The 12,690-nt window shown below is 47.1% G+C and overlaps 1 protein-coding gene across 1 annotated transcript in view; it reads right to left on the bottom strand.

The window, feature by feature from the left end:
- The window catches only part of LOC134997248 (antizyme inhibitor 2-like), a 116,467-nt gene that overhangs the window by 60,229 nt on the left and 43,548 nt on the right, over positions 1-12,690 (bottom strand). The window contains exon 5 of the mRNA XM_063951261.1: positions 8,377-8,511. Coding sequence (XP_063807331.1) covers positions 8,377-8,511 — 135 coding nt within the window. The remainder of the gene's footprint in view (positions 1-8,376; positions 8,512-12,690) is intronic.

Genomic DNA, 12,690 nt, shown 5'->3' with positions numbered 1-12,690 from the left:
TACCGGTAGGTATTAAAATCCTATTTTATCATACGTCCTAGAGGATGCTGGGGACATCATTAGAACCATGGGGTTATACTAAAGCTCTAGAACGGGCGGGAGAGTGCGGATGACTCTGCAGCACCGATTGACCAAACTTGAGGTCGTCATCGGCCAGGGTATCAAACTTGTAAAACTTCACAAAAGTGTTTGAACCTGACCAAGTAGCAGCTCAGCAAAGCTGCAATGCCGAGACCCACCGGGCAGCTGCCCAGGACGAGCCCACCTTTCTAGTAGAATGGGCCTTCACCGATTTCGGCAACGGCAATCCAGCCGTGGAATGACCATACTGAATCGTGTTACATATCCAGCGTGCAATGGTCTGTTTGGAAGCAGGACACCCAATCTTGTTGGGAGCATACAGGACAAACAGAGCCTTGGTTTTCCTAACCTGAGCCGTTCTGGCAACATAGATTTTCAGAGCTCTGACCACCTCCAGAGACTTTGACTCAACTAAAGCGTCAGTAGCCACTGGCACCACAATAGGTTGGTTCATGTGGAAAGATGAAACCACTTTCGGCAGAAAATGCTGACGAGTCCTCAACTCTGCTCTATCCTCATGAAAGATTAAATAAGGACTCTTGTGAGACAAGGCCGCTAACTCAGACACCCGCCTTGCGGATGCCAAAGCCAACAGGATGACCACTTTCCAAGTGAGGAACTTCAACTCCACCTTCTGTAAAGGTTCGAACCAATGTGATTGAAGGGACTGCAACACCACGTTAAGATCCCATGGTGCCACTGGGGGCACAAATGGAGGTTGGATGTGCAACACACCTTTCACGAAGGTCTGAACTTCTGGAAGGGAGGCCAATTGTTTTTGAAAGAAAACCGATAAGGCTGAAATCTGCACCTTAATTGAGCCCAACTTTAGGCCCGCCTCCACACCTGCTTGTAGAAAATTGAGAAAACGTCCTAGCTGAAACTCTTCCGCAGGAGCTTTCTTGGATTCACACCAAGACACATATTTTCTCCAAATGCGGTGGTAATGTCTAGACGTTACTCCTTTCCTGGCCTGAAGAAGTGTGGGAATGACTTCACTGGGAATACCTTTTCTGGCTAGGATTTGGCGTTCAACTGCCTTGCCGTCAAACGCAGCCGCGGTAAGTCTTGGTATACGCACGGCCTCTGCTGTAACAGGTCCTCGTGTAGAGGAAGAGGCCAGGGATCTCCTATGAGTAATTCCTGAAGATCTGGATACCAAGCCCTCCTTGGCCAGTCCGGGACAATAAGGATCGCTTGAACCTTTGTTCTTCTTATGATCTTTAGAACTTTTGGAATGAGAGGCAGTGGAGGGAATACATACACCGACGGAAACACCCATGGTGTCACCAGTGCATCCACTGCCATAGCTTGTGGGTCCCTCGACCTGGAACAATATCTCTGAAGCTTCTTGTTGATACGAGACGCCATCATGTCTATTTGAGGAATTCCCCAATGACTTGTCACTTCTGTGAAGACCTCCTGATGGAGGCTCCACTCTCCTGGATAGAGATCGTGTCTGCTGAGAAAATCTGCTTCCCAGTTGTCCACTCCTGGAATGAAGATCGCTGACAGTGCGCTTGTATGCTTTTCCGCCCAGCGGAGAATCTTTGTGACTTCTGCCATTGCCGCTCTGCTTTTTGTTCTGCGCTGGCGGTTTATGTACGCTACTGCTGTAACATTGTCTGACTGGATTAGTACGGGCAGATTGCGAAGAAGATGTTCCACCTGCAAAAGGCCAGTGCAAATGGCCCTTAACTCCAGAACGTTTATGTGGAGACAAGTTTCCTGGCTTGACCATTTTTCTTGGAAGTTTTCCCCTCGGAGACTTGCATCCGTGGTTACTAGGATCCAGTCTTGGATCCCGAACCTGTGCCCCTCTAGGAGGTGAGAACTGTGTAGCCACCACAGGAGTGATATTCTGGTCCTGGGAGACAGGATTATCCTCCGGTGCATGTGCAGGTGGGATCCGGACCACTTGTCCAACAGGTCCCACTGAAACATTCTGGCATGGAATCTGCCAAACTGAATGGCTTCGTAGGCCGCAACCATCTTCCCCAGCAACCGAGTGCATTGATGGATTGACACTCTTGCTGGTTTCAGAATTTGCTTGACCAGAGTCTGAGCCTTTTCCACTGGAAGCAAAACTCTCTGTAGTTCTGTGTCCAGTATCATTCCTAAAAACGACAACCGCGTCACCGGAATCAACTGTGATTTTGGCAAGTTTAGGAGCCAACCATGTTGTTGAAGAACTGTCAGGGACAGTGCAATGTTTCTCACCAACTGGTCCCCGGATCTCACCTTTATCAGGAGATCGTCCAATTACGGGATAATCGTGACTCCTTGCTTGCGAAGGAGAACCATCATCTCCGCCATCACTTTGGTGAAAATCCTCGGAGCCGTGGACAGACCAAACGGCAACGTCTGAAATTGGTAATGACAGTCCTGAATTGCAAACCTCAGGTAAGCCTGATGTGGAGGATAAATGGGAACATGTAAGTAGGCATCCTTTGTGTCCACCGACACCATAAAATCCCCTTCCTCCAGACGGGACATCACTGCTCGGAGAGACTCCATCTTGAATTTGAATTTTTTTTAGGTAGAAATTGAGGGATTTCAGGTTTAGGATTGGTCTGACCGAGCCGTCTGGCTTTGGGACCACGAACAGGCTTGAATAAAAGCCTTCTCCCTGTTGTGATGGGGGAACCATGACAATGACCTGATTTAGACACAACTTTTGTATTGCGTCGCATACTACCTCCCTGTCCGGAAAAGAAGCTGGTAAGGCCGATTTGAAAAATCGGCGACGGGGAACGTCTTGAAACTCCAGTTTGTACCCTTGGGATACTAGTTGTAAAACTCAAGGGTCCAGGTCCGAACGAACCCTGAACTGACTGAAGAGTTTGAGACGTGCCCCCACAGGTGCGGACTCCCACAGAGGAGCCCCAGCGTCATGCGCTGGATTTGGCAGAAGTCGGGGAGGACTTCTGCTTCTGGGAACCCGCCACGGCTGGTGATCTTTTACCTCTTCCCCTTCCTCTAGTAGCAAGGAAGGAAGAACCTCGCTCTTTCTTGTATTTATTTGGCTGAAAGGACTGCATTTGATAGTGGTGTGTTTTCTTTTGTTGCGAAGGCACATAAGGCAAAAATGATGACTTACCCGCGGTAGCCGTAGATACCAAATCAGCGAGGCCGTCACCAAACAAGACACCACCTTTATATGGCAGGGATTCCATATTTTTCTTAGAGTCAGCATCAGCATTCCATTGATGAATCCACAATGCTCGCCTAGCTGAGACAGCCATGGCATTGGCCTTTGATCCCAAAAGACCAATATCCCTCGCAGTTTCCTTTAGGTAAGTTGCAGCGTCCTTGATATAACCCAGTGCTAAGAGGATGCTATCCCTATCTAAGGTATCTATATCAGATGACAAGTTATCTGCCCATTTTTCAATAGCACTACTCACCCACGCAGAGGCAATGAACGGTCTGAGTAGTGTACCTGTGGTCATATAAATGGATTTTAACGCAGATTCCTGCTTAGGATCCGCAGGGTCCTTAATGGCTGCCATGCCAGGTGACGGGAGAGCCACCTTTTTAGACAACCGCAATAGGGCCTTGTCTACAATGGGGGGTGACTCCCACTTTTCCCTAATGGATAAGCCACCGAAATTCTTTTGGGAATCTGAAACTTTCTGTCAGGGCTTTCCCAGACTTTTTCAAATAGAGTGTTCAGTTCATGAGAGAGAGGAAATGTTATCTCAGGTTTCTTCTCCTTATACATACAGACCCTTTTATCTGGAACAGCAGGGTCCTCAGTGATATGTAATACCTCTTTAACCGCCACAATCATGTACTGAATGCTCTTTGCCAATTTTGGATCTAATCTGGAATCGCTATAGTCGACACTGGAATCAGTGTCCGTGTCGGTATCAGTGTCTGCTAACTGGGCAAACGCACGTTTCTGTGACCCCCAGGGGACCTGTAACAACATATCCTCCACAGATTTCTCCCATGCCTGGGTCTGAGACTTAGACTTGTCTAATCTCTTACTAATATGAGCCACATTAGCATTTAAAGCATTCAACACATTTACCCAATCAGGAGTCGGCGGTGCCAACATGGTCACCCCCACCAGAGGCGGATTAAGACTTCGGAGGGCCAGGGGTACTTAAGACAGGGGGGCCCTCTCAGGTCTAAAATTAAAACCATAAAAAAAATAATAATAATACATGCATATATATGACCCAGAGCCTTAACTCAAATTTAATTCTTAACAGCAAAGAAAAAATGAATTGCAGCCTGTCTTACTTGTCTTGCTGCTGATAAAGACAGGCTGTGAGAGACACAGTACAGGAGCAGAGGGAGAGATCCTCTGCTCTCCTCGGAGCACATCTACCCTGCTCCACGAGTCCACAGGCTGCTCCGTTTCCACTTCAGCCTGCGCTCCAGCAAGTAAAGGAGACGCAGGCTGCAGCTGTACAGCCCATTGGTTAGCTGAGCCGTCACCTAGCAACCCAGCAAAGGTCTGCGGCGTCGGCGGCAGTGACGGCAATCAGTGCCTGCAGGGAAACTCATAGCTGCGGATCGGATCTATAACAGAGATCCGATCTGTGGCTGGTGGCAGGGGGGCCCTCTCAGACTGAGGGGCCCAGGGGTACTTACCCCCGGAGTCCCCCCCTTAATCCGGCTCTGACCCCCACCGCCTTTTGTGTCTCTAATACAGCCTCTTCTTGTGAAGAGCACTCAGCCTCAGACATGCCAACACACGTGCAATAAACACCCACAGACACACTGGGCTTATAGGGGACAGACCCACAGGAAAGCCTGTCAGAGAGACACAGAGGGAATTTGCCAGCTCACACCACAGTGCTCAATCAGCGGTTCTGAAGCGCCTAATAAATGCCCCAGACCTGCAGCGCTTTTAATATAAAGTATATTGCACCAAATTATCCAGTGCCCCCCCCCTCCTGTTTTGCACCCTGATACTTGTCAGTGTGAAGGAAGGACCAGCTTGTGAGAGGAAATGGCGCAGAGTGAGCTGTGAGGACGAAGCTCCGCCCCCTTAATGGCACGCTTCTGTCCCGCTTCTTTTTCAATATGATTACTGGCGGGGGTTAGGACAGTGCCTTGGCACTAATGTCCCCTCTTGCCAGTGTCCGCTGAGAATTTTTAGCTGCCCCCCCCCCCTGCGCCCTGCACCCTGTTGTGCTGTTTGTATGTGGGAGCCTGGCACGCAGCGTCCGTTCGCTGTGCGGTACCTCAGAAAATGCCGTCACTGAAGTCTTCTTTTCTTCTGTCTACTCTCTGACTTCTGGCTCTGTAATGGGGTGACGGCCGGCTGCGGGAGTGAGCATCTAGGTGTACCCAGCGATCAGCACCCTCAGGAGCTAATAGTATCCTGTAGCCAGAAGCAGAGCCATTAAACTCACTGGAAGATGGTCATACTTCTCTCCCCTAAGTCCCACGAAGCAGGGAGACTGTTGCCAGCAGCCTCCCTGAACATAAAAAACCTAACAATAAGTCTTTTTTAGAGAAACTCAGTAGAGCTCCCCTGTAGTGCCTCCAGTCTCACTGGGCACAATTCTAAAACTGGAGTCTGGAGGAGGGGCATATAGGGAGGAGCCAGTGCACACCCCTTTTGAAAGTCTTAAAGTGCCCATGTCTCCTGCAGATTCCGTCTATACCCTTGGGTCTAATGGTGTCCCCAGCATCCTCTAGGACGTATGAGAAATACTGCTTTGACTATCAGTTTGTATTATGATCCATTCCAGTTTCAATATATAAACAAGTTATACCACAAAGAGCTTTCCGGTGTGTGCCTACATGATTCAAAGATAGCTCAGAGGTGATCCTGACTGCGCTGGTAAAGTACTCTGTAATGACAACACAGGCTGTGTGTATAAGGTGTACAGTGGGGATTGAAAGTTTTGGCACCCCAGGCAAAAATTTATTTTAATGTGCAAAAAGAAGCCAAGGAAAAATGAAAAAATCTCCAAAAGGCATCAAATTACAGATTAGACATTCTTATAACATGTCAAAAAAAGTTTGATTTTATTTCCATAATTTACACTTTCAAAAGAACAGAAAACAAAAAATGGCATCTGCAAAAGTTTGGGCACCCTGCAGAGTTAATACCTTGTACTGCCCCCTTTGGCAAGTATCACAGCTTGTAAACGCTTTTTGTAGCCAGCCAAGAGTCTTTCAATTCTTGTTTGAGGTATCTTCGCCCAGTCTTCCAATTCTTTGAGATTCCTGGGCTGTCTGTGACGCACTGCTCTTTAAAGGTCTATCCATAGATTTTCAATTATGTTGAGGTCAGGAGATTGTGAAGGCCATGCCAAAACCTTCAGTTTACGCCTCTTGATGTAACCCACCATGGATTTTGAGGTGTGTTTAGGATCATTATCCATTTGTAGAAGCCAGCCTCTCTTTAACTTCAGCTTTTTCACAGATGGCATCAAGTTAGCATCTAAAATTTGCTGGAATCTTATTGAATCCATTTTTCCTTCTACTCGTGAAATGTTCCCTGTGCCACTGGCTGCAATACAACCCCAAACCATGATTGATCCACCCCCATGCTTAACAGTTGGACAGAGGTTCTTTTCATTAAATTCTGTGCCCTTCCTTCTCCAAATGTACCTTTGCTCATTGCGGCTAAAAAGTTCTATTTTAACCTCATCGGTCTACAGAACTTTATTCCAAAATGCATCAGGCTTGTCTATATGTTCATTTGCAAACTTCAAACGCTGATTTTTGTGGTGAGGACGTAGAAGAGGTTTTCTTCTGATGACTCTTCCATGAAGACCATATTTGTACAAGTATCTCTTTATAGTGGAATAGTGTACCACAACTCCAGTGTCTGCCAGATCTTCCTGGAGGGATCGTGCAGTTAAACGTGGATTTTGACTTGCTTTTCTCACAATCCTGCGAGCTGTTCTGTCTGATATTTTTCTTGGTCTTCCAGATCTTGCTTTAACTTCCTATGTCCCTGATGACTGCCATTTCTTAATTACATTCCGAACAGAGGATATGGGCATCTGATAACGCTTTGCTATCTTCTTATAGCCTTCTCCTGCTTTGTGAGCGTCAACTATTCTCAGTTTCAGTGTTCTACACAACTGCTTAGAGGAACCCATGGTGCTGATTGTTGGAGCAAGGTCAGATGAGTCTGGGCTTTTAAAACCTTTGAGATTGACATCACATGGTCTTTCCAGACGATGATTGAGAACAATCAATGACACTGCCAGATCTCAGCTGTCCAAAGGGGGCAGTACAAGGTATTAACTCTGCAGGGTGCCCAAACTTTTGCAGACGCCATTTTTTGTTTTCTGTTCTTTTGAAAGTGTAAATGATGGAAATAAAATCAAACTTTTTTTGACATGTTATAAAAATGTCTAATCTGTAATTTGATGCCTTTTGGAGATTTTTCCACCTTTCTTTGGCTTCTTTTTGCATATTAAAATGAAATTTTGCCTGGGGTGCCCAAACTTTCAATCCCCACTGTATATGAAACATAAATGCATTCTGTGCTTAGACTTGGGTCCCATCGCCATGATATCTCATCATGGTATGCAATTATTCCAAAATTCTTCTGGTCCCAAGCATTTTGGATATGGGATACTCAACCTGTACAGCTATACTTCAATGTTTATGTCACTGAAGGTCATTTACAAGCGGTCTCATTTACAGACTGGCACAAAGAGCATAGGGAGCAACGTTAACAAAGTAATGCAAAGAGTGGGGGTAATACTGCACGCAGGTGATATGTACAATCGGGCTCTGTGGTATTGTGAGCTACTGCATGTGGAGTAATGGAGAGGTAGAGAGTTAAGTAGTTGCAGCTCATGAGAAGTCTTGATCAGGGCCGTAACGAGGGGTTCTGCGAGTGGTGCCAGCATTCAGAGTGCAGGGCAGTTGGGGTGGCGCTATTGCTGCCACATGGTACCTGCATGTGGCTTACAAGGTGCCTGTAGCTGCACCCTGCAGCCACTAACATGACTGCCGAGCCGTCTGGAGCACTCAAGGGACACTCAGGGCAGGCACCCTGCAGCCTGTGTAGCCTTTCTACTCGCAGACAACTGCAATTTCTCAGAATGATGATCCATGCTGAATCAGGCCCTATGTGCGTACACTCTGGGGATGCCTGCGTTGTGTGTCTCAAATGCATGCGCAGAAGAAAATAAAGGCTCCAGGGCGTCCGTCAATGGCCGGGTTTATGACTTAGGCCCATCGTAACATTAGGACGCTCATTGTATAGCTCTTCTTGTTCCTACAGGCCAGTTCCTTTTAGCTGCTCATTGCTTGTCCACCATCCTCTGTAACATCAGACCAATAACACATAAGACATCTTACCAGACTCCAGTGACCACCACATTCAGGCTCTTCGCCCTCTTCAGGAGGTGCTCACATATCTGTACCGGGGCTCCAAACTTCTTGCTGAGACAGGAGGTTGATCCCTCATCATCGGCGTGGATGCGAAGGATCATCCTGCACAGGGGAGGCAAAACATATCGAAAAAGTGGTCTTGGATGGAAAAGCAAGACATCGCTCTAGAGAAAGCCAAAACAAAATAAAAGCCTACCCAAGAATTTACTGCCCCCGTCAGAATGTAACACGTTGCTAACATGTTATTCCAAATACAGATGGGTCCACGGTTATCTTGGCTAGTTTGCTGCGCCTAGGCACAACATGGTTTATTTACATAAACCCTTCATCTATTGTTCTCAGCTGCAATACAATACAGATAACAATACAGCAGGGGATTAAGTCATTACAGCAGGGGATTAAGTCCGACTGCCCAGTCTCAGTTAATCCTATTAAAGGTCAAGATAAACATGGACCCATCTGTACTTCCATTTATATCCCACTACATCATCCAGTTCTTTCTACCCCTTGTAGGTCTCGCGGTCGCTGGGTGTGAGGGGGCGGGCCAGAGGCATTGGGCCACTGTTTTGGGGGCGCGGTCCGGGCCACGCAGCCGCTGCGACCCGGAGAGAGACGAGTAGCTCCCTGCCTGCGCGCAGGAAGTGCGCTGGTAGGGAGCTACTCTTCAGGTACAAAAGCATCGCCGCCGTGCAATGCTTTTGTACCTGTGCAGGGGGGGCAGAGCCATACATGCGGGGTGGACTAGCTCAGTGCTGGGCGTCCCTCCCGCATGTCAGGGTGGCCCGATCGTCAGGTCTGAATTAGCCCCCATATCATGTCCATCTCCAGGCCGCTTCTGGCACACCTCTTCATTATTGACCCACCTGGGGAAAGTCAACTGTAGAAGTGAAGTGACAGCAGCTCCATGGAGATGATTCATTGATGGTGGCTGAGCTGGTAGATTGAGGTAACTGCGGGCAAATAGCTCTGTGTCATCCTTGTACTTCTGAACAACATACACAAGAATGCAGGAATCAGAGGTATGTTAAAACAAGACGATAAACCTGTATTAATATGTTATGTTCAGGAGCTGTTGATAAATAGGAAGGCCCAACCTCCTGTCCAGAGTCAAGAATTAACAGTAATATGTACAGCGCTACACATCCTGTATATGTCTACTGCAGTGAACAAAGTGTACTAACTATTACATGGAGGGTGAAACAGTGTGTATTGATGTAGTGTAAAAATAAACAATATATATACACGGTGGAGTCACATTATTCTGACGACCTGCTAATAGCCAGAGTAACCGTCGTGTGCAGCTCAGACAGCAGCTAGACGGGATGAACTGTCATTTTAGACACGCATCTGGTGGCCCCCAGGTTCATTTTAACAGTGCCATCCTTGGTGCGGATTGTGGACCCGTTTTGGGCGTTTGAGGAACAGGCTGTATGGATTATTGAAATAAGAGCCACGCCGGCGGGGTAAAAGTCCTTCTCATAGTTTTATTAAAACGTGACTGACAAAAGACACAGCAAACATAGATGGCAGTGTACTAGGATGCAGGAACCCGGCAGGCTGGAGTCCCGGAGATCAGCTACCGTGATTCGGCTAGACAGAAGCTTCCGGTGGGTTTGGTAACTGCAGCGGCTGGAACGAGAGTGTAGGTTAGACTGCTAGAGACAGACAACCTTTGCAGACTGTCGGGAGCAACGGCAGCGTCTGTGGCAATAACGTACGAACCAACTGGCACTCGGAATTACGAACTGCAGGAAACACGATGCTATACCAACGTTGCTGAGGAGCACAGAGAACTAGCCACACAGTAACTGTGTGTGAGGCATTTTACTGGCAACCTCTGACCAAAAGATCACCAACTGGTAGCAATTTACTGGTTCCCCGCACGTCCCTGAACTCTTGTGGTAGCTGATTGGCTGCTGCAGTCACAGGGAAATCCAAAATGGTGGGGCCGCCTAACTCCCACAGCCAGCCCGGACCAGGACCTAATTACCATGGATCCCACCAGCCTGCCTGCACTCAACACCCACTGCACGCAGCACGCACCTCCCCAAGAAAGAGCCCCGCCACAGCAACCGGACGGATAAGTTCCGGACTGGCCCATGACAGATGGTGAGCTGCTCCAGTGTAGCATGTCGGTCGGCCCTCACGCACCTTTGTAGCCAGCGTTCACCTCACATCAAGTGCACCACAGATTCCATGTCGGTTATTCAAAATGGCACCATTTGTCCAGTCATGATACACCTTCACCACAGTAGTACGTGCCCTGTTCACAAACTGTGCTGTTTCAGAAATATTGCCACCCTTGGCCAGAAAGCCAATAATCATCCCTTTTTGCAACTCTGATAAATTGCCCCTTTTACCCATGACAGCAACAAGTGATATGTGTGCAAACGCCCTAGCACACACCTTATATACCCACCAAGCCAACGCACGACAGGTGACGTACTTCATGGGCTACAAGCTGCTGACGTCACATGTAGGAGGTGGTCATAATAGCATGCATACAGGAGCTACAGCCATAATGGGGTTTATCAAGCTAAAATATGCAGAGAATTATATAACCTAGAGGTTTGCTATGGACGTGAGAGATTGCGGAAATTTACAGTAGATCCCAGTGACAGTCCAAACTCAGATGACATAGAAAGAGCCATGGGAACTATTGGCTTAAGTGTAGAGCAACATGTGTACTCTATAATACATGGGAAGATGTCAGCTAAAGACATGTATACTACACTGCAATCAGCATACCAAGCTGGAGGTCTCATGAGAAGTATTAATTTAAGATGAGTGTTATACACCACATTGAAAGAATGCAGCAGTATGAGTGTTTATAGTATATAAACAAAATTATGTCTATTTCCCGCAACTAACGTCTGTTGGAGTGCAAGATGAAGAGATTGCTACAGCAATGGTGCATAACTTAATGCCCGAATCTGGCTTTCTAGTAGTGGCATTGGAAGCAAACACAGCAAAGTTTAACTAAAGACACAGTCAGAGCACAGTTCCAAAAAAGTGTGCCCTGTGAGTCAAAGACTGCATTGCATACAAAAAGTGGAAAATTCAAGTTCAAGTGCTACAGTTGTCACAGGATAGCTCAAGGCATATGAATACATGCAAAAGAATGTGAATCCTATGCAAAGCAAGTAATGCAATGGAAAAGATGAGTCAGCCCTGATTGTAACAGATAACTGTAGAAAAGATTGCTGATATATAGATTTGGGCGCAACAAGGCATTTTAGCTGCAATGAGGAGTGGTTCACTATGTGACCCTGTCACAATCAAAGCGATTGGCAATCAAGTACTTACAGCTACAAATGTTGGGACAATTAAAGGGCACTCGAGAGTTAGAAGAAGAACAAAAATCACAGTTATCCAAGACATGCTTTATGCAACAGAGATGGGGACCTGGAACAGTGGCTACAAAGTTCACTTTGCTAATGGAAACAGAGGTGGAATCAACACTGCTGCACGCACAAGGTGTTAGCAATTGTTCGTCCTTTCTAAGCTGCACTGTTACGTGATAATGACAACTGAGTCACAGTCAATGGAACTCTGGTATAGAAGATTTGGTCACCTTGGATACGAAAGCTACAAAACGGTATGATAATATAAATGTCAGTGACTTACACAGGGAAACCTGTATGTGAGGGCTGCATGGTATGGAGACAAAGTCATCAACCATTTTTCAAGTCAGCAAGTAGAGCTACAAAACCACTTGAGATAAAACATAAAGATGTGTGTGGTCCAATGTAGGTAATGTTAGTAAGAGGATTTAGGGGGTAATTCAGACCTGATCGCTAGGGTGCGTTTTTTGCATCCCTGCGATCACGAAGTCGCCGTCTTCATGGGGAGGGTATTTGCTGTGTGCAGGTGTGCAATCGCATTTGTAGCAGAACTGCACAAACATCAGTTTGTGCAGTTTCTGCTCAGCCCATGACTTACTCAGCCGCTGCGATGATCGGGCCTGGAGCTGACGTCAGAAACCCTCCCTCCAAATGTCTGGTCCCTCCAGCGTATTTCTGGACACTCCTCTAAAACGGTCAGTTGCCATCCACAAATGCTCTCTTCCTGTCAGTCACCCTTTTTGCACCATTCTGTCGCTATGCACCAATGCCCAGTGCAGTCGTCCGACGCGCTTGTGCATTGCAGTGCATACGCATGCGCAGTAAGGAGCTGATTGCCCACTGTGCGAAAACGCACAGCAGCGATCAGGTCTGAATTACCCCCTTAGATACTTTGTTATGTTCACAAATGGCTTCACAAGAATTACACACTTGTACT

This window comes from Pseudophryne corroboree, chromosome 2 (genome assembly GCF_028390025.1).
Source record: "Pseudophryne corroboree isolate aPseCor3 chromosome 2, aPseCor3.hap2, whole genome shotgun sequence".
NCBI classification, from domain to species: domain Eukaryota; kingdom Metazoa; phylum Chordata; class Amphibia; order Anura; family Myobatrachidae; genus Pseudophryne; species Pseudophryne corroboree.
Note: the sequence above shows the minus strand (reverse complement) of the source record. Positions and strands in the feature narration are given on the sequence as shown.